The 23,253-nt window shown below is 43.3% G+C and overlaps 1 protein-coding gene across 1 annotated transcript in view; it reads right to left on the reverse strand.

Moving 5' to 3' along the window:
- bmp6 (bone morphogenetic protein 6) overlaps positions 1-23,253 on the reverse strand; it is a 114,271-nt gene that overhangs the window by 41,679 nt on the left and 49,339 nt on the right. The window contains 2 exon segments of the mRNA XM_052022758.1: positions 8,345-8,542; positions 20,427-20,575. Of these exon segments, the coding sequence (XP_051878718.1) occupies positions 8,345-8,542; positions 20,427-20,575 (347 nt within the window).

Genomic DNA, 23,253 nt, shown 5'->3' on the forward strand with positions numbered 1-23,253 from the left:
CAGCACCTGAGGTCAGGATTGAACCCGGGTCTCTGGTGCTATGAGGCAGCGGTTCTACTAGCTCTGCCACTGGGCCACCCTTGTCAGTTACACATGGGATTCCTACCTTCAACCAGTGAAAGAGCAAGGCTTTGGCTTCTCACAACAATCTCCAGTCATTTCATGGCTCAGGCTGCTGTCAGTGCAGTCCTGCAGGCTTGGCTTCGTTTAAGAAAAAGATCCAGAATTTCCAAGCTGATAATGCCCCCGGCTCTCAAATATAAGATTCTGCAGCAAGACCTGATGTACATGATTTACAAGAGCAGCCAAAAAACTCTGGTTAAAGGACACTTCTACTTCGAGGCAGGCATAAACAACAGGATTTGCTCAACACACAAACATTTCACAAGGGCACACAGAGAGCATTGCATGCCGAGCACATTTGGGGAATCAAAGCAGCTCAGTTTAATCACCAGCTCTTAAGCTTATCTCCCTCATAGAGTTACATGAAGGGTTCCTCTTGTTTATAGGGAATGGCATTGGGATAAACGGTTCCTAGGATTGTTTACATTGCTTAAATGCTAAATAGCCTTAATTTAAATTAAGACTATGGAGTTTCCCTTGGGATTACTGAAGAAAATATTTTCTCACATTCTACTTTTCAAGAGCAGGGGCACAATTTCAGAAAGAGGTTAAAAGCAGCAAATATTTGTGTCATTTTTGAACATATTGAACAAAAGACATAATTTTTAACAGCTTTCAAATGTCCTCTTGCAGTGCATGTCTGATTTAACTGCAATAATCCTCTTCTGCAGACATCTCCTCATTTTCTCCAGTTTAATCTCATTTTTAAATGTGCAAATTAGACTAAAATTAGGTTTTAATGCACACTGCCCATATCTGAAGGATTATGTCTCATGGTTATCAAAAATAGGAATTTATGTTTCAAAAACTAAAGTGCCAAAACTCTTTGCTCAAGCAAAAAGCAATGGGAAATATGAGAATTCTCCCATGCTACTACTTTGAAAATACATCAGGGGTCTAGATAAAGTGCACACAGAGACATTGGGGGAAGGGTAGGGAACCAGCAGACAGAGACTCAGAGACTGAAAAAAGCCAGGTGTGACACGAGGTAAAACTTAGTCAAGCAGCAAGTTGCTGTGATCTGGAATTCACTGTCTGAAAGGCTGGTGGAGGCCAATTCAAACAAGGGAAGAGCTGAGGGAGGAAAATACTGCAGAGGTACAAGAGGAGCAGATGGGAAATGAGATAGACTGGATTGCTGTACTAGATGCTGAGATGGGCTAAATGGACTGAAAGCTCTCCTGTATTGTAATGATTCTATGACAGTAACTGAAAACAGGCTGGCAAAATCTTAAAGTGAGTGTAACCAGGGTGAATGGGATTAGCCTAGATGGGCATCTAGGTCGGCATGGACCAGTTGGACTGAAAAGCCTGTTTCCGTGCTGTATGACTCTATGAATGGTTAAACCTACGTTACACGGAGTATGAAATGTAGATCCTTTAGCCACAGTGTTCCGCAAAGTGAAGTTTGATTTACAGAAAGCTTCAATCCTACTAATGCAACTTAATAGAACTTCAAAGACATATGCAAAATTAGATGTTAGTCAAATACACAGATAGTGGCGTTTAAGAAGCTTATAGATGGACACATGATTATGCAAGGAATGGAGGGATATGGATCATGTGCAGGCAGAAGGGATTAGTTTAATTTGCTTGGCACAGACATTGTGGGCCGAAGGGCCTGTTCCTGTGCTGTACTATTCCATATTAAATGTGACAGCAGAAATAACATTAGCACCAAAACAATCTCTCAAAAGAAATATATATTTCAAATGAAGGCTAGCCCAAAGCAACTGTCCTAATTAATTTCTGCAATGTGTTGGCAAAAGTTATCAAACTTCAGGTCATTTTAGATCTCAGTGGATCTTGGGTTCCACATGAGCACGTAAAGACAAACAATGGCACTGAAGCTTGATCTCTTGGTAAGCTCAGTGCCATAGGCCCAGCTCTGTAGGCTTCCCATGTACTGGAATTGGCAGCCAAAAGCATAGAATGAAACGCTACAGGAGATCACCATTTGGCCCACCATGCCCAAGTCAAATGTCCAATTTCCATTTGGGTCTGTATGTTTTTCATTTACACATTGACCCTGGACTCCTTTGAATGTTACTGCCGAATATGTTTCCAAGTTTTATCAGGTGGCGCAGTCCTGGTTACCGGACTTGGACATAAAACCAAGTGCTTCCTGTTAGAACACAGAACAATACAGCACAGGAACAGGCCTTTTTGGCCCACAATGTCCATGCCAACCATAATGCCAAATTAAACTAATCCCGTCTACCTGCACATATACCCCTCAATTCCCTGCCTCTTCAGGTGCCTGTCTAAATGCCACTTAAACATTGCTATTGTATTCACTTCCACAACTTTCCATGGCCCTCTTTCCAGGCACCTACCACTGTCTTGCCTCACACATCTTTAAACTTTCCCCCTCTCACCTTAAACTTATGCCCTCTAGTATTTGACATTTCCACCCTGGGAAAAAGACTCTGACTATCTACTCTGTCTATGCCTCTCATAATTTTATACACTTCTATCAGGTCTCCCTTCAGCCTCTGATGCTCCAGAGAAAACAATCCAAGTTTGCCTAACCTCTCCTTAAAGCTGATGCCCTCTAATCCAGGCAACATCCTGGTGAACCTCTTCTGCACCCCCTCAACTGAACATGTCTACTCTATACCCCAACATCTCCTCTTTGGAAGACTCCCAATTAAACCATGAAGGCCAAAACTACTCGTCTTCAAAACCAACATGCTACAATTTTAGAACACAATCTGATCCAGAACTCATGGCCTCTAGGGGAGTCATACAGCATGGAAACAGGCCCTTTGGCCCAACTGGTTCATGCCAACCAAGATCCCCATCTAAGTTAGTCCCATTTGCCCACATTGCTTGGGAGGTGGAAAGAATGTCAAGACCTTCAAGAGGGAATTGGTAAGTCAATTGAAAGAAAATCATTTTTAGGAGTATGGGGAAAGAGGAGGGAAACAAAACTGATGGGATTGCTTAATGAACAACTGGAACAGAACAGATGGGAAGAATGGCCTCCTTCTGTGCCATAATAATGCTATGGACAGTAAGGAACTACAGAAACAGCAAAGGGGAGGGATTTCCAAGCAATCAATAGATGGCTCCAAGGCAGATCAGACTGCCCCTTCTAAACAGCCTGTGACCAGAGGTCAAATTGTGCCATCCCCAAATGCCAAGGCTCAACTCTTGTGCCATGATGATCAAGTCAAAATTAGTCCAGAGGTTAAGCAGTCTCTTTGGCATTCAAAAACTCCAACTCATAGCGGAAATGCTTCCTCATTAATCGCAGGGGAGAAGTTGGTGGGAGACTTTGAAGGATTATGCTTCTGCAACTAGCAAGGGGTTCATTCCCTGAAAGGCTTCTCGGAGTCAGACAGAAACATTTTAAAATATTGTTCCCCACAAGGAATTCTAGGCATTGCCCTCAAGTCCTGGTAGAAATCTCAAAAAGTTACCAGAGTTTCTCCAGGCAACACTTAAACGTAACAAATGCTTGCTAGGGAATGTTGCCTTGACACTGTAATTCTACAATTTTCTGCATGCAGTTCTGTTCAAAGCCTTTTAGGTAGAGTAATCCATCAACGTGAATAGTAAGATAGAGTCTGGATGAGGTCCAGAAAGAGAGGTGTGTGAACAACAGTCTCCCAGTTTTTCATAAAATGAACATGATCCAGTCAAAGATTTCAGACTGTGGAATGGCCCAAAGAAAAGCACCCGGTTCCATGAAGGAGACATCTACCTTGACAGAGGAGTTGTGTACAATGCTACTGCTTCAGTACATCAAGGAAAGCAAAGAAGCCAGTCATTAAGATGTTACTGTTAAGGAAAATACAGAATTCACTTAAGAAAAACTTCGTAGATTCACCAGAATCCAAAGTGACTAGCCAGGGATTAAAGAGGCTGCAATATTCAAGTTTTATCAGCCCCAAAGCTCCTTGCCATCATCCACCTGTGAACCACTGCCAGATTCCAGTTTAGACGGCTGACCAGCTTATCCGCACCTTGAATACTCTCCAGGTCTGATCATCGCAATGTTCTCCTGACTGTCCTCCAACACAATCTCTCCTTATACCGAGCTAGGGCAAACCTCTACTGCCAGGAATCTATGTGAAAATTACTCCATGCTTGCTAACCTGCACTGGTTCCCAGCCTTACCATACTTCAAATTTGACATGCTTGCTGTCGTCTTTAAAACCTTTCACTGCTCTATCATCAGCAACCATGCCTTCAGCTGACAATACCCTAAGCTTAGAAATTCCCTCCCTAAACCACTCTGCCTTCTTTTCCTGTTTTACAATGCTTCATCATTTGACCAAGCTTGAGTCCCTAAAGCTCAATGTCAAATTTTATGAGAACACTCCTGGGACTAAACGATTGCAAGGTGTTGCTCTTGTCACCATGGAGACAACTAGGAATAAGGTCATGTGTCAAAGCCACACTATACATTTCAAGAAGATCTCGTTATAAATGACATATTCTTGCTCACTGCATTAAAGTTGAGCATGGAAATCAAATACCACAGATACTGGAAATCTGAAATAAAAACAGAAAATGTTGGAAACACTCAGGTAGCATCTGTGGAAAGAGAAAAAAAAGAGTTAAAGTTTCATGTCAAAGGGCCTTTGATCTGAAATGTTAACTTCATTTCTCCTTTCACAGATGCTGCCTGTGTTTCCTATATTTTCATTTTGATACCAAGGGTGCAGACAGAATTTTAATACAGACAAATCTCTACTGCTATAAGATACCTTGTATTAGATTCATAGAGTAATGCAGCATAGAAACAGGCCCTGTAGCCCATCTTGTCTGTGCTGACAAGATGCCTACCTAAGGTAATCCCATTTGCCTGCATTTCGCCCATATCCCTCTGAACCTTTCCTATCCAGGAATGTGTCTACGTGTGTTTTAAACATTGTACCCACCTCTACCACTTCCTCTGGCAGCTCGTTCCATATACCCACCATCCCCTGTGTGAAAAACTTGCCCCTCAGGTCCCCTTTAAATCTTTCCCCTCTCACAAACTTACGTCCTCTAGCTTTAGACTTCCCTACCCTGGGGAAAAAGACTGTGCCTCTCTACCGTATCGATGCCTCTCATGATTTTATAAATCTCGAAGGTCACCTCTCAGTCTCCTTCTCTCAGGGAAAACAGTCCCAGCCTAACCAGCCTCTCTTTATAATTTAAGTCCTCCAGACCAGGAAACCTCCTTGTGAATCTTTTCTGCACCGTTTCTAACTTAATGACATCCTTCCTATAGCATGGCAACCAGACCTGCACACAATACTCGAAGATATTGTTTATACATCATCCTGTGTTCATTGAGCTGCACCCACTCCCAGTCCCACCTCAAACTCAACATTCTTGTCCTCGTCTTCAACACCCTTACCTGCTCCACCACGAGGAGACCAAGCCACCATGCCTTCATCAGCTGAGACCCTAAAGTTACACTGAAAAACGGTTTCAGTCCTTCGAATACTTTAGGTGAATACCATCATTGACTTGAAATCACAGAATGTGGGTAGAGTCTGTAACTCAGTTGTTAGTGTTAGCATTTAACTGGAATCCTCAGCCCCATTTTCACCTTTACATACCATCTCCCACTCCAAAGTAGATAAGTGCCAGAGGAAGTGGTTGAAACTGGTACAAATACCAACATTTAACAGACATGTAGACAGATACATGGATAGCAAAGGTTTAGAGGGATATGGGTCAAATGCAGGCAAATGGGACTAATTTAGATGGGCATCCTGGTCGACATGGACAAGTTGGACTGAAGGGCCTGTTTCCATGCTGTATGGATCTATGGTACTCACACACGACTCACTCCAGTTCCAGGGGTACCCAGTCCGCGGTCAAATTGAGGGAGTGAGCTTATAGAGTTTATGTCTCGATAAGTGCCCTAAGTGTTGTGGAGAAACAGGTACTAAATCCTGTATGCTATGTCAGCAGTGTGTCTTCTCTGTTTTTATAGTTATTGTTTAAATGAACAATGGCATCAAAGCATAAATCTCTCATCTCCACAGTCCCTCCACTGGTGAGGACAGATATATGAAAAGAACAAATGTTTAACATTCCTTGTTTAAAAAAAGCTAAGGAAAGCATTGTTCTACAACTTGAGTGCTGTGAAACATAAACTTAGAATGACTTGGCTGGTGTTGGGTGGAGATGGGAAACATGCACTTTCCCACATCTAACTGGTACAATAGATAGATTTAAGATATCTTTATTAGTCACATGTACATTGAAACACACAGTGAAGTACATCTTTTGCGTAGTGTTCTGGGGGCAGCCCACAAGTGTCGCCACGCTTCCGGCACCAACATAGCATGCTCACAACTTCCACAGCATGCCTACAACTTTATAATTAAAAGCAATGAGAACTACCAAAGTGCTAATTTAGAAGTCTGACAGAAGGTCCAACTACAGTTCATATGGACACTGTGACCTAGTGTCCTTGGGAGGAAACGGATAATTGAAAAAAGCCAGGAATGGCTTCAGCTCTCTTACCAATGTTTACAGATGCACCATTATCCAGATGCATCACAGATTAGTATGGCAATTGCTCTGCCCAGGACCACAAGAAATTACAGAAAGTTGTGAACACAGCCCAGTCCATCACACAAACCAGCTTCCCCTCTATTGACTCCGTCTATACTTCTCACTGCCCTGGGAAAGCCACCAACATAATCAAAGACCCCACCCAGCCCAGTCTTTTTCTCTTCTCCCCTCTCCCATCAGGAGAAGATACAAAAGCTTGAAAGCATATACCACCAGACACAAGGACAGTTTCTTTCCCGCTGTTATGAGACTCTTGAACAGACCTTACATATTCAGAAGATGTTCTCTTGATCTCCCAATCTACCTTGTTATGGTCCTTGAACTTTATTTGTTTACTGCACTGCACTTTCTCTGTAACTGCAACACTATATTCTTCATTCTGTTTTTCTTCTTACTACCTTGATGTACTTATCTGTCCAGATGGAATGCAAACAAAAGCTTTTCACTGTATCTTAGTACACACGACAATAATAAACTAAACAATAATACCCAATTTTCTCTTGAAGGCCACAGTGGAACCTGCCTCCACCACAACTGCAGACAGTGCATTCCAGATTCCGACCACACCCTGTGTTAAAAAGCTTTTCCTCATGGCAAACTTAATTCTTTCCCTTTTACTTTATACCTGTGACCTCTCGTCCTCAACCCCTCCATCAAAGGGAACACCCTTCCACTATCCTCTGTCCAGGTCACTCTTCATCTTAAATACCTCCATCAATATCCCCTTTTCCTTCTCTCCTCAACAGCAAATAGTCCTAGCAGGCATGGTAGTGTAGTGGTTAGTGTAACGCTGTTACAGTGCCAGCGACCCGGGTTCAATTCTGGCCACTGTAAGGAGTTTGTACATTTTCTCCATGTCTGCATGGGTTTCCTCTGGGTGCTCTGGTTTCCTCCCACATTCCAAAAGACGTACGGGTTAGGAAGTCATGGGCATGCTATGTTGGCACTGGAAGCGTGGCGACACTTGCGGGCTGCCCCCAGAACACTCTACGCAAAAGATGCATTTCACTGTGTTTTGATGTACATTTGACTAATAAAGATATCCTGTCCTAATCTATCTTATAACTGCAGTCTCTCAGCCTAGAAAACATTCTCGTAATTCTTTTCTGGGACCTCGCTAATACCTTCACAACCTTCCTATAATGTGGCGACCAGAATTGAGCACGATATCCCATTTGAGGCTGGACCAGTGTTTTATAAAGGTTCAGCAGGACTTCCCTGCTCTTATAGTCTATTAATAATTGTGAACAGCCAAACCCCCCACGTTACACCCGTGCAGGTTATGGAAATTCCCCCTTACAGAATTCACCCCAAAATTTGAGATACAGAAAAAAATTTGTCCTCATGGAACTTGTGTGGGGAAAGAAAAGAGTAAATAAATCAATACATAGTTATTGTTTTCAACTCACGTTTCTTGACATATGTGTAGATGACACAGCTTCGCATTACAGAAAATCCAATATGTCCCGTTTTCTAGAAATGCAACTTTGACTTTTAAACTTCATCTGCTATGCATCTGCCCATTCTACCAGCCCTTTTGTATCTTGCTGCAACCTGTCACTATCCTCTTCACTGTACATCCTTTTGCTGATATAACAGCATTTCAATTGAACCAATCAAATCAAATCTTCCACCCCTAATGAGTGGAAGACCAAACACTGAAATCTTACTCCCCTGAGTTGCTCCCACTTACCAGTTAAACTTGTTGCCCTGGGCGACTCTTGAACAGACGTAGATTTGCCACGGCCTTGGTTCCTGCGCTTGCTTGCAGCTGAACGAGTCGTTCGGATGTGCACCTTGCTGACTTTGAAGAAGGCCACTAGGAAGGGCTGCTTCTCCTGGGGCCCATGGAGTCCCATCAAGCCGGAAAGTTTGGGGCTGACACCTTGCCCTATGAGAACACAGGAGTCACAAGTGAGATAAAATGAGGCTTCATGCATTAGTTGCAAACCTGCACAAGCATTTAGCACAGTCCTGGTTCCTGGCTCACATAAATTCATCGGCAAATTCTGAGAGAAGCTGGAAACACTTTTTTTTCGCCTGAGAGGCATGTCACTACAGCTGGGATCTGGATCAATATTTATTATTTATCAGTGGAATTGATGTCACTGGCAAGTTTGGCATTTATTATCCATCCCTCATTGCTACTTGACAGTTCAGAGTCAATCACATTGGTGAATTTGATGCCACATTTAGGCTACACTGGGTAAGGATAGCAGATTTCCTTCCCTGAAGCAATCGGATGGGATTTTACATAAACCAGTGGTTTACCATTACTGATACCAGTGGTTCTTGGAAATTCTAGACCTATTTAAATTACTTGAGTTTAAATTCCCCAGCTGCCACGGTGGGATTCGAACTTACAACCAGGGATCAATGCTCCTGACCTCTTACTGCTGGTACTGTAACATGACTACTTCTCTACCAGATGGAAAGATATAAAGCAGTGTGCATTGCAGAGTAAGTTAGTCATCGCCACCGAGCTTCCAGATTCTTACTGAGTAAAAACTAGGGTTCGAGTCTGAGCAGTTTGGCTCAGTATCATTCCTGGAAGTACACTATTCACTAAGGGAGATTAAATGTCCTTCTGATAAGATTTAGAGAATGCCTTCGAAATAGGTCTTTTTGGAGGCTTTCCGTGAAACTCTTGTTGCAACCACTAAACATTCAATGCAAGAACAGACAGGCATTCAACTTGGTTTCTGAAGTTCTCAACTGACTTTCAATAGTGCTGAATTTCAGAGGTCGAGTTCAAAGCAAATTCACTAGCACGTTGAGTTTAATGCTGAGGGCGAACCTTGAGATTTCTTAAGACCAGCAGAATTAGGCCATTCGACCCATCGAGTCTGCTCCACCTTTGATCACGGCTGATTTTTTTTTTCCGCAACCCCATTCTTCCGCCTTCTCCCAGTAATCCTTAACCCCCTTCACCAATCAAACCTCTTCCTGCTATACTGCCCTTGACTGGATGCTCACTTGTACAGTGTTGCCTTGGTGAGACGGTGACCAATTCCAAGGTTAATCGCTGTTTTGAAATTATTTTCTTCAATGATCATGACTATGTTTCAATCAAAGCATGACAGCCTTTCAGTGATAGTATATGCATGTTACCGGTATCCATTACCAATTGTGAGTGACAGCCGATATGTTGGCTTCACAAGATCAGAATTCAAACTCTTGCATTTTCCAGGATTCTGATGCAAATCAAACCATGCTCCATTTGTGTCAATCAAATATCATTGACCCAGGACATCAACTCTCCTGTCTCCACAGATGCATCCGGATGTGACAAATAATTCTGGAATGTTCTATTTTTATATTTGCTTTCCAACGTCCCTTGTAAACAAACATTCTTGGTTCCACATGGTACATAAACCATGAATAACCTGGTGTGCAAACAAATAGACAGCAGTTTCAACATGGCCATCAGCATATCATTATGAGTCAGTTTTCTAGGCATTTTCTGAAGAGGCTTAAAATGGGGGCAAGGTGTGAGTTATACTCTGGTGAGTAAAGCTGTAAGGCTTCCCAAACCATTGGACAGGAGCCCCATTTGGTTTACCACTTTGTTTAAGAAGTCAAGGGGAGACCTGATAGAAGTTTATAAGATTATGAGAGGCATAGATAGGGTAGACAGACAGAATCTTTTTTGCAGGGTTGAAATATCAAGTACTAGAGGACATGCATTTAAGATGAGAGGGGGAAGGTTTAAAAGAGATCTGTGGAGCAAATTTTTTTTTGTTACACACAGAGTGGTGGGTGCCTGGAACGCGCTGCCAGAGGTAGTGGTGGAAGCAGATGCGATAGTGGCGTTTAAGAGGCTGTTAGACACATGAATATGCAGGGAATGGAGAAACATGGATCACGTACAGGCAGAAGAGAATTTTCCGTGATACAAAACTGCATCATCTGTACATGTATCAAGAAATGAGAGTTGAAAAATAAAATTGTGTTCATTTATTTCCCCTCCCCCCTACAAATTCTGAGAGAGCAAATCTTATTCCATATCTCAAATTTTTGGGTAGTGATTTGTGAATTCTGTAAGGGTACATTTCCATAACCTGAACAACCGTAACACGGGGGTTGTCTGTATGGAGACCAAAGCTGTACACAATTCTTCAAGGTGTGGGCTCACACTCTCCTACTTTTATACTCCATACCCCTTGCAATAAACGCCAACGTTCCATTAGCTTTTCTATTTACTGGCTGTACCTGCACGCTAAATGTTTTTGTTTCATGTGTTAGGTCCTTCAGATTCTGTGATCCAACATTTTGCCGTCTCACTCCTTTTAAACAATAATTTATATTTTCTTTTTCTTCCTTCCAAAGTGGATGAGCTCATAATTTCCCACATTATATTTCATCTGCCAAATTCTTGACCACTCACTTAACATGCATACATTCCTTTATGTCCTCCTCACAACTTGCTATTTCAACTGTCTTTGCATCACAAGTACATTTGACTACCATATACATGGTCCCTTCATCCAAGTCATCTACACATATAATTAGTTGAGCTCCTGCACTGATCCCTGTGACACCACATTGGATATTGATTGCCTCTCAGAAAATGAACCATTTACCCCAACTCTCTGCTTACTGTTAGTTGGCCATCCCCTATAAATGCCAATGTATTACCCCAAGCCCCGTGCTCCCTTGTGTAGTAACTTCTCAATAGCACCTTACAAAATACCTTTGGAAATGCAAATACACAACATCTATTGGCTCCCCTTTATCCACCACATTTGTTATATACTCAAAGAGTTCTAGCCAATTTGTGAAACGTGATTTCCTTTGTATAAAAAAATGCTGACTTTGCTGGATTGTCTTATAATTTTATAAATGTCTTGCTATACCTCCTCAGCAACAGATTCCAGCTTTTTCTCAATGTGCTTTGTCTCCCTTCTTTCTTGAATAATGGTGTCACATTTGTGGTTCTCCATTTCTCTGGGATCTCTCCAGAATTGAGGGGATTTTGGTAAATTAAAACCAATGCGTCCACTATTGCTGCAGCCCCTTTTTTAAAATCTCTACGACACAGGCCATCAGGCCCAGGAGACTTGTCAGCCTCTACGCCCACTAGTTTGCCCTGTACTATTTCTCCAGCGATAGAGAGGTAAAGTAATTCAAACCTCCTATCGGTTACAAACAAAGGTTAAGAAAGGCTTCATATTTTTGAGTTCTGCAGACTGACATGAGTTCGAGCATCAGATTACAGTTGAGTTTTTTTTATATAATAAAAAACAAAAAGCAACATCAGGAAACAAATTATGGGGCAGGGCAGGTTTAAAGATTAAAGGAGATTTCCTCACTATATGTGTGTTCATGTTTTTCCAACCTTCTTTGAACTGGAATAAGTACATAGAATAAACGGGTCATATTTGTTTTCCACAGCGGGTGAAGGGACAGAACCCACAGTTAGTCACCGACACAACAGTCCGGTAGAATAACAATTTGTGGAAAATTATCTTTTCCCAGGACCTTGGCCTACACGGATTTTCCAAGCAGAGTTCATTTTGCATCTAGCCCAAAAAATAAAATTAGACATTAAATCCAAAGGCTAAATTATTATATTTCTGGCATGCTGGAGTTCCACAAGATAGTAACAGGTTAAGTTCAAAAAAGGTTTCCTTTCAATATTGGACTGTCTAGACATGGGTGACGTGGCAGAAAATAAGGAAAATATTTAACTTCAGTCAAACAGATCTGACTAACTCGTTACACATTGAACCCAAGACTAATCTTTGCTTGTATTCCAATATGTGACCTCAGTGAAGTGAGCAATCAGCTTCTGCAGAGGTAACTATTTCCACTGAGTTCTGCAGCCCCTGTGAGTGTGGGGCTGGTGAGTCCTTTACATCAATCAGATTGCAGGATCAGGATTTGGTAGCCTTTGAGCCAATCAAGTCTCAGGAATACGAACTCATCAAATCCAAGGCTATACTTTTAAAATAAATAGCCAAAGAATATGGCAGGTCAATTAATGGCCAATCATGTTCTTCTGGGGAGGAGAAAGGGGTTCCCAAGAGAGAAGGTTGGAGAAGAGGGGTCCCCAGAGAGAGGATGGAGGAGGGGGTGCCAGAGAGAAGAGGAGGAAGAGGGGGGCCCAAGAGAGCAGAGGCGGAAAAGATGCACATTTATATGGCACCTTTTGAAAACTTTGGAATGTCCCATTGTGTTTTATAGCCAATTATATTTTTTTTACATGCTGTATCGATGGAAATGTTATGTATAGCAAGTTCCACAAACTGCAATGTGACCATGAGCATGTTTTAATGATGTATGCTTATTTACAGGTGAAAAGAATCAAAAGATTTGTGACTTAATACATTAGATAAGTAATTAGCTTCCCGAGGTAAAATATTAGAGACACAAGAGATTGCAGATGCTGGAATCTGGAGCAGCAAATAATCTGCTGGAGGAACTCAGCGGGTCAGGCAGCATCTGTGGGGGGAAAGGAATTGTCGATGTTTCGGGTCGAAACCCTACATCAGGACTGAGTGTGGAGAGGCGAGATGGCCAGTATAAAGAGGAGGGAGGGAGGGGTGAGATAGGTACCGCAAGGTGATTGGTGGACCAGGAAAGGGTAGAGGATGACGGGCAGATGGAGCTAGATAGGGGAGGGGGAGAGGTGTAGTTGGGAGACTGAATGACAGGTGAAGGCAAACGAGACAAAAGGCAAGGAGCCAGGTGGAGGGAGGGGTGGGTAAAGGCAGAGACAGCTGCTGGAGGATGATGAGCGGGAACACAAAGGCTACCAGTGCTGGACTCCGACAAGTGAGAAGGGTGATCATGGGGACCATTAGGGGAGAGGTGCAGGGCAGATGGAACCAGATTGGGGAGTGAGAGGGATCCAGTGGATAAAATGTGTGAGTAGCAGGTGGGTAGAACCAGGAGGGGGAATATGAGAAAGGGCACAGAAATAGGAGGATCAGAGGTGGGTTGGAAGGATGGGATGGGAGAAAACACAGGAGGGAAGGGTTAGCTGAAATTAGAAAATTCAACGTTCAGTACTAGGTTAGATATTACTAAGTACAGATCACAAAGTTAACCTGACCTGAAGAACTAACATTTTTATAACTGGTTTGGCTTTTTAATGCTTTAAAATATCCAATAAATAATCTTCCTTGTGTAATAACTTCATCATTATAGGTTACATCAGTGATGACTGTATGCTCTCCCACTCAGCCTGATATGCTTTGATGCAAAAATGAATGGATTTTATACCATAAAGTGTTAGCTCAAAACTTTTCTAAACTTATTACCCACTTTGCATTCCCGTCAAGCTGAGAAATAAATTGGCACAAGTGGAAACTGGGTGATAAATCTGTAAACATAGCTGCTCACAATCTGACCTCTTCAAGGAGAAAGTTGGGCAAGTTCATTGTGAACAAACTGCCACAGGCTTTTGATGGTGGGGAAGGTGAGCTTGGAGTCAGAAGGTGTTTACGTGCATTGTGAGATAACTAGTTTGCAATTTGGCCACAGGGAAACTGTGTCTTTCAGACCTACAGGTGAATCAGGGAGTTTGCACAGGTTCTGTGTTGTGAGGACAATGTTCAGACAAGGAATCCAGACACCATCTTATTTAGATATAGCTGAACACATACTCTTCTGGTTTTACAACAGATTCGGAGTTGTTCAGTGATTTACACATAGCCTGTTTAAATGATCTTGCTGTAAAAACCGGTCCCCTGCATTTCCCATCTCCACCTACCCAAGAGGCTCAAATGCATTAACTGGACAACTGTTCCAGTAATCAGGAAGTGAGGCTCTAGCAGATGCTGGAAATCTGAAGTAAAAACAGAAAATGCTTGAAACATTCAGCAGGTCAGGCAGCATCTGTCCAAAGAGGTTTAACATTTCTGGTCAAAGACACTTCTGTTGAAACATTAGCTCAGTTTCTCTTTCCACTGCAGTTGTCTGGCCTGCTGAGTGTTGCCTGCATTTTCTGTTTTTAAGACAATTGCACATTTCTGCAATAAAACAAGTAACAATGTGCATTTATATAGTGCCTTTAATGTAAAATGAACCCCCGACCCCCACCCCCCCCCCCCCCGCCAGTTCAAGGCTGTTAGAGCTAAAGGAAATATCAAAGGGACAAGAGGCAGGTTTTAGAGAGGACATTCAGACAGGTGGAGATGGAGGATGCCTGGAGAACTTCACAGCGGGCAATCTGAATCTGGAGCTGCATGACAGAAGAGGGGAAAAAAAGAGGGAAGAGGAAGAGGGAGTAAAAATTCAGTACGTAGGGAAGGCCAAGGGGCAAGAGAGGGAGAAACTGGTTGTGGGATTGGAAGTACAGGAACAGGAAGGGTACGGGCCATGGAAGGATTCAACACCGAGGCTGAGTATTTTACACGGAGACAGGGGCAAGGGAGACGATGAATGGGACCTTGATCTCCCATCAATTCGGCCTAAGCTGACGGAAGGGTTGATGGGGGTGGAGTCAGTGTTGGGGTCCAAGGAGAAGGGCAAATCTGTTCCCCCATCTGGTACTGCTTATATTTATCCTTCAACAACAATTGCTGTAACCTAGTCGGAAGCTCTGATGCAGGAGCATGCTCTTTACAATTCCTCCACATTTATAAGATCATGAGGGGCATAGTCAGAGTAGACAGCCGGTATCTTTTTCCCCAGAGTTGAAATGTCTAATACTAGAAGGCTGCAGTTAAGGTGAGAGGGGGTAATTTCAAACGATATGTGTGGGGCAAGTCTTTTTCTACGCAGAGAGCTGCAGGAGAGTCCAGCACAGAGCTGGGAGATAACCCCAAGGAGGAAAGGACTTACGGCTGTTCTTAACAAGGTTTGAGGTTACTAGTCCTTTATCCTAAAGCCAGTGCTAAAGCTAGTTTGTGGTTACTAGTGCCTTACTCTAACCCTAGCCGGATAAAGGGGTGAATGTGATGGCTCAGGAAAGCACTGCACCTGAGGAATGGGAAGAAACGGAGAGGTGGGATGTTTGAGGCAGAACTGCTACAGTGACAGTGCAGGGATTGTCCTCTCTGTAGATTGCCTGAAGGAATGGCAGGAGCCCGGCTATCCTGGAGGGATCACATTACAGGCTGCCGAACGATGCAAAGGAACTGGATACCGAAATCAGCAGACAAATTAGAAGCAGATACGAACAATCAAGTTAGAATGGGTAATAATTACAGCAAAATGGAGTGAGGGAGGGAAAATGCTTGTGGTAAGAAGAGATATTTTCCACTTCAAACTGTTTCCTCAATCTGGGTATTCCTCCAACAAGGAATGAAGCTCCACTTAACATTGTTCTTGGGAAATGAACATGGCAAAAAGTCAATTGAGGCTGGCGAGCATGAATAACACTGCCCAAAATTGTGTGCATCATTCTAAATGCAGAAAAGGAAGACTGTATTTATATAGTGCCATTTACACCACTTTTCAAGACATCCCAAAGCACTTACAGCCAAAGAAATAGTTGAAGTGCAGTCACTTAAAACACAGCAAATGCCAATTTGAGCATGTCAATCTCCACAAACAGCAATGAGATAATGACCAGATCTCAGAAATGTTGTTTGAGGAACAAACATTAGGGAGGACAACAGGGTAACTTCCCTACTCTTCGGCAGAAGAGCACTGTGGGTTCTCGTACATGCACTTGAGAGAACAGAGGGAGCCTGTTCCCAGTTTAGGTGCCCCACCTGAAAGATGGCACCTTTGACAGTGGCACTCTCTCTCAGTACTGCACTGGAGTGTCAGCCCAGATAATTGAGCTGTTTGAAGGACAGAGAGCAAGTGATCCACGCCAGCTTCATGATGCAGCCAGCAATTCTAATTTTGGTCCACAAATAGGGCTGTCCTGGTCGGGCCATTGTTTCTGCCTGCTCTTGCCCCACCAAACTTATCTCTTCATATATTGACTCTATCCTGTCTCCCCTGGTCCAGTCCCTTCCCACCTACATCTGGGACACCTCACATGCCCTCCACCCTTTTGGTGACTCCCGTTTCTCCAGCGCCTACCGCCTCATCTTCACTACGGATGTCCAGTATTTATACACCTCCATCCCCCATCAGGAAAGTCTTAGAGTCCTCCGCTCCTTTCTACTCCAAAGATCCAATCAGTTCCCCTCCACCAACATTTTCATCTGCCTGGCTGAACTTGTCTTTACCCTGAACAACTTCTCTTTTGACTCCTCTCACTTCCTACAAGAAGAGTCCTGATGCAGGGTTTTGTCCTGAAACGTTCAACAATCCTTTCCTCCCAACAGAGGCTGCTTGACTCGCTGAGTTCCTCCAGCAGATTGTTTGTGCTCCGGATTCCAGCACTTGTGGTCTCTTGTGTCTCAATTCTGATTCTGAAGTGGGTGTGGTTGACATCAAGTGGCCCAACCTGTGTACTTTGGAGGGATGGCCGCCAGCGAGCATTTTGTTTAGCCATTTTTTTGGCGCCAAACTGACCCAACTTATTGGCAGGATCTGATAAGTTTTCCAAAACCAATGAGCTGCCAAGATTAACACCCAGAGTGGGTTTCGGATTGGAGGCCAGAACTCGAAATGGCCCCACTCTGGCTTGAAGCTTGTAAAAGGAAGTATTATTAATCAGTTTACCAGGTCCGGTCCTAACCTTGTGGGGGAGGGGTGGATTTGTGGAGAGAGGGAAACACATGGCAGGAGTCAACCACTTCGACACTAATTAATAGTCCGAGCATCATTCCTCTGGTGGAGACTGGGAGACGGAATTTACTCACACCAGTCACAACGCGGGAATCACTAGGATATGCCAATAGTTTCTGCCACTTGGAAAGCTTTCTGCCATACATCCTAGAGAAAGAAAACTGGCTGCAGTGTTTTCAATCTGGCCAGACATTTGGCAGCTGCTGACGGACATGTGGTAAACATACATCCTGTGCAGTGGGAGACTAAGCTTTGAAACCAACTGCAACCTAGTTCCACGAAGGGGAATTCTAGAGGGGGAGTCACCTGGGACCTTTCCATCGTTTTAACCTCAAATCCCAGTTGTCCGAATGAGGAAAGTGTCAGCGGCGAGTGGGTGACCAGCACCCATGCGTGGGATGCAAGCTTACTTCCAAGTCGGCCTTGCAGCCATCACTGATGCTCCGCAAAGATCCTCAAGGATTGAGACTGGACCGAGGGACGGCCAGGATTTGTTGGCAACATGGGCCAACCACTGGAAGCACAAGTTGAGCTTCTCTTCCTACACAACAAGTTACACTTTAAGTCTGCCCATGCTGTCTCACCTTCTGGGCACAATGCCCAAAATGCAATGGAGAGGTTTTTTTAAAATATATTCATTCGAAGTATATGGGCTTCGCAGGCTGAGCCAGCATTTAACTGCCCATCCCTAATGTTCTCGAGAAGGTGGTAGTGAGCTGCCTTCTTGAACTGCTGCAGTCCTTCAGGTGTGGGTATACCCACAATGCTGTTAAGGAGGGGTTTCCAGGACTTTGACCCAGCGACGGTGAAGGAACAGTGACACAGTATATTTCCAAGTCAGGATGGTGTGTGGCTTGGAGGGCAACTTCCAGGCGGTGGTGTTCCCGTGTTTTTGCTGCCCTTGTCCTTCTAGCTGGTGGAGGTTGTGAGTTTGGAAGGTGCTGCCTAAGGAGACTTGGTGAGTTGCTGCAGTGCATCCTGTAGATGGTACAAACTGCTGTTACTGTGCATCGATGGTGGCATGAGTCAATGGTTGTTCATAGGATGCCTGTCAAGCAGGCTGCTATGCCCTGTACGGTGTCAATATTCCTGAGTGTTGTTGAAGCTGCACTCATCCATGCAGTTTGAGAGGCAGTTTCACTATTGCCCACCATACACCCTGCTCCATCAGATAACTGTAGATTGCTTCCAAATATAATTTGAGAGGGCTTGGTCTCCAACCATCTCAAACCAAGACCTTGTGCATTCAACACCAACCCCATGTTAAAAGAATTAATGCATGAGCATCTTCCACTCGTCAGAACTGGAGTGGATGCAAGTCATCCTTGTCATCTGCCCAAGAATACTTTGGGAGACAACTGGGGGCGCTAGTGAGCAATAAACACCAGGCAGAGTCCCATTCCCAGTGTTGGTCTGTGCCCTATTAAGTGATCCATATTAAGCTAACAGTAGAGGAAGGGGTACTGTAACCAACTCCCCAATTAGATTAGGCAACTGGCAAGGAGCATTATTCAGGAATACAAACAAAATACTGCAGATGCTGGAAATCAGAAATACAGTCGGAATGTGTGTGTCGGGGAGCATCTATGTAGAGAAAAAGAGGGTTAATATTTCAAGCTGATGACCATTCCGATGGATTGTTATTTCCAGCATCTGCAGTTTTTTGCTTTGACTGTAAGAATGCATGTCAGTTTATGAATATACCACTTGACTTCCTACGCTGTTTTATATGATAGCTTTGGTTTTTTTCCATCCCGTCTGCATATAGAGTGCTGCAGAAGAAATCTGTTCTCACAGTGCAGTGTCTGTTTCTTGCATACAAGATCCTGTTGTATTGAATTGACTGCTGGCTATGTGCTTTTGACAGATTTTCAAAGCTTGAATATTTCCAACTAGGATGCAGGAAATATTTCCTTCAATTAAATCCTTCAGTTCCTCCCCATGGATTGTAATTTCAACTCATGCAAGTTTAATCAAAATGTTGGAGTTGCTTTTAAAAGACTTAATCCAAGACCTGAAGTGATGGTTCTCTCTGCATGGCTTAGATCAGCGTTATACTGCTGACCCAGAGTGGTAAAGGGTCACAGATTGGAAAGGAATCAACCATTACCACTCAGAGCTAAATCACTGGGTTATAGTCAACTATTGACCAAATACTCGATGACAGGAGCTATTTTCAGTAATAGCAGAAAATGCTGGAAACACTCAGCAGGTCAGGCAGCTTCTGTGGAAAAAGAAACAGTGTTAATGTTTCAGGTAAACACCGACTGTTTCTTTTTCCAAAAAAAGGGGATAGCAACCTCAAACATTAACCCTGTTTCTCTTTCCACAAATGCTGTTTAACTTGCTGAATGTTTCCAACATTTTCTGCTTCGTGCATTTTATAATTTGTAGGTATGCAAAGTTCAAGGAAGTAACTGCACATCATATTGGTTGTTAATCACAATCCTCAAAACATAGAGCTTCTGTTCAACTTCAACCAGTAGCAAATTCATTCACTAATCATCAAAGTGGGAATCTTTAGACCAACCACAGTAGAAAGCAATTGATTGTACAGAAGATGGATGTGGTTTAAATTAATTTAATCCAAGGAATACAGTTTTTAAACTTTTCATACCTAGTCACCAATTGGAATGAAGCAGAAGAAGATAAGTTAGGAAAAAATCCCTCAGATCATTGTGTTATTTGATATTTCCTTATGACATAGGAGGTTGTTTAGCGCATGGAGTTGACAGCAGCTCTCAAAGCATTCCCATCAATCCCATTCCCCTACTTATTTCCCTGTAACTTGTTCTCTCTCAATTAACTTCCTCCCTACCCCACTGATTCCCCTGCCACTGATTAGTGGCCAATTAACATGTCTTTAAGATGTGAAAGCAAACCAAAGCACTCAGTGGAAACACACACAGCCAGAAAAACCACCTGCAAGCTCCACAAGGACAGCACCCAAGGTCAGGATTGAACCCAGGTTGCCGGGGCTATGCAGCAGCAGCACTACCTGCTGTGCTATTGTGCCACCCATAATCCATGGAACTTCATTCTCCACTTTAATGTCTCCACTTTAAACAACGAGGCAGGTGAGGGGACTGTCTTTGCACCTCACTTTGTACGAAGCAGAACTACTTGCATTTACCCACCGTCAATAGTCTGCACCCGTAGCTGGAGTCCGAGGTTGTGCTGGGGGCTCATCACCCACAGGTTGCTCGTAGCAGTGACATCAAACACCAGCCAGCCTTCCTCCGAGGCCCAAACTGTCCGCGTATCCAGCAAGAACAGATCTGTATCTCTGCTGAAGAGGAGGGGGATCATTAAATGGTTGAGTTTCAAAACACTGTAAAACTTCCATAAGTTATTATAAATGTATTTATGAAAAATATACCAATAACTTATCACATAGAGACCATAACGAAAATACCCATTACCAAAATAAAGCAGTTTGAGCCTTAAACTCATGGAGTACTATTCACATGCACATAGGCAACATCAGGAGAACATCCATGCCTGGAAATTCAATGGCTGTACAGGGGTATACAGTGTTAATGCAACTGAAAGTTGATTATTTTCAGAGCCAAATGCAATAGTGATCATTTCCAGGTTGGCTTGCAATGCTCTGGAAATTCAACCAGGCACCTCCTGGGTGGGTTACCTTCATAGATGACATGATTTTTACCTCTGTCACTCACAAGGTTACATCAGTTCCTGTGCAATGCTCCTTTCAAGGCATTGGGGAGAAAGAGACCATGTTGCCATGGGAGCAACCATTGGTTAGGCACTTCAAGGACAACATGGGTCTTCGCAATGCAACACCAGACTGCAATCCTTGTAAGCAAGCTCCCTACTTATCTAAGAAATATAAGCAGAAGTAGGCTGAATAGCTCTTTGTGCTTGCTCCAACATTCAATAAGATCAGCACCATGTTCCTGCACTAAACCCACATCAAGTTCAAGTTTATTGTCATAGGCATACATACCCAGGGTATAAATGCCATGAAAATTAGCTTTTAGCAGAAGCACAATACATTACAAACATGACAAACATCAATTAACATAAATTATACATAATTACATGACAAAATAATCAAAATCAACATAACAACATTAGTCCTCTTAACCTACTGGATCTCCCAACCCTCTCTGCTATCTAGAGACATCTCCACCACTTAACTAAGCACTGCCCACCATCTAACCAATGCCATGCCCACATTTCTGCCAATCTCTTGACTGATCCAGATTTCCCCACACATTCTAAGACCCAACCAGAGCACGGGCTAAGATTGAGCATACAATGTTGGCACATTCAAGGTTTACCATAGCGCCCATTGACATAAAACCACTCATTTGGGTGCCCTGAGAATTCCATGCATGGATTCCCAAGCACAAAGGCACAGTCCCTTATCCCAAGTCTTTGCCCCATTTGGAATGACCTAGGAAATTCAAGGAACTCTTGATTGGCAGCCATTCAAGAGTATTGGCCTCATTCCCCTCATGGCACCGCTTCTGGATGTCCAGTCGTAAGCTCAGCAAAAGGAACTCCAGCCCTGGGGACTCCAAGTGGAACCAGGGGAGTAGAGGTGAGGAAGGGGTGACCCAAGGGCAAGAGCCGTGGGTCATGTACAGACAGCTTTCACATGCCAGATAAGCATTGCAGAAATGTAAACTGCAGAGAAATAATCAATAGTGGCCAGAGGCTTAGGCAAACATTGTACTGTATATGTTAGCCATTCAGCAGTCTTTACACTGGCACTGTTGGTGAAATTCAGGTGGAAATAAACAAACATTTAGTAAATGTGCATTGTTATTAAATGGTAAAGACCTGGAACTCACTGCCTACAATGGTGGTGGAAGCAGAGACAATGAACTATCTCAGAAGGAATTTGAATTGACACTGCAGGGAAATTAACTGCAAAGACAGGATAGATAGGAATGGGGCCAAAAGAATTGCTCTACAGAGAGCTGGCATGGACTCCATGGGATGACTGACTGTACTGTCCACCAGTGTCTTTATGAACTTGCTAATCAACTTTATGTGGCTGAGTTTGCATGAACGTCGATGTAATCTCATCCTGTGGCACTATTCTTCCTCAGATCCCCTCCAAACCTCTTCCCCCTTACCCTAAACCTACGTCCTCTAGTTCAGGACACCTTTGCCATCTGGAAAAATTTCCTACTGTCTACTCTGTTTATGCCCCTTTGTATGCTTCAGTCACGTCCCCCTCAATCTCCTCCACTCCAAGGAAAACAAACCCAGCCAATCCAGTCTCTCATTTCCCCTGCCCTCCACGGTGACCTTTTCTGCCCCCATAGTGTGGCTGTCATGAAGTGAGGTCTTTGACCTCTGACCTGCCTCCCCGTAGTCAATGCAACACTAATGCAGCAGCTGCAGGCTCTGCATGCAGTTCCAGATGGGAACTGTGCATGTCTCGCTGTCACAGATGATACACATGATAAATGCCACAGAGCTGCTTTTAAACATGTTGGCCAATTTCATGAACAAGTTCAGGAGAATGCAGTGGGAGTTGTAACTATATGCAGCACATAACTACTACACCAATACTGGTTGAACTCCAATTTCTAGCGATCTATATTTACTCACCAACTTGCTTTATCTTAATGGAGACACAAGAGAATGCAGATGCTGGAATCTGAAGCAACAGGAGCAAAGCAATTCCTTCCCACACCACCCCCCTGCCCCCCCCCCCCCCCCCCGATACTGCTTGACCTACTGAGGATTGTTTGTTACTTTAATTTAATATTCACTTGTCACAAGTGTGAACTATGTTTAACCAAACAACTAAACCTAGGGAAGTGGGTTTTGCTGAAATCAAGAATTATCCAGCATCTTAAAATCAAGAGCTTTGAATGAGGAACTACTGTTTTACGATGTATGTAATGAAGAGGGAATTGATTAAAATATCACTGGGGAGAAGTTAAAATAAATTTCTTTATGCAACAGGTCACCACAACA

This window comes from Pristis pectinata, chromosome 9, assembly GCF_009764475.1.
Source record: "Pristis pectinata isolate sPriPec2 chromosome 9, sPriPec2.1.pri, whole genome shotgun sequence".
NCBI classification, from domain to species: Eukaryota; Metazoa; Chordata; class Chondrichthyes; order Rhinopristiformes; family Pristidae; genus Pristis; species Pristis pectinata.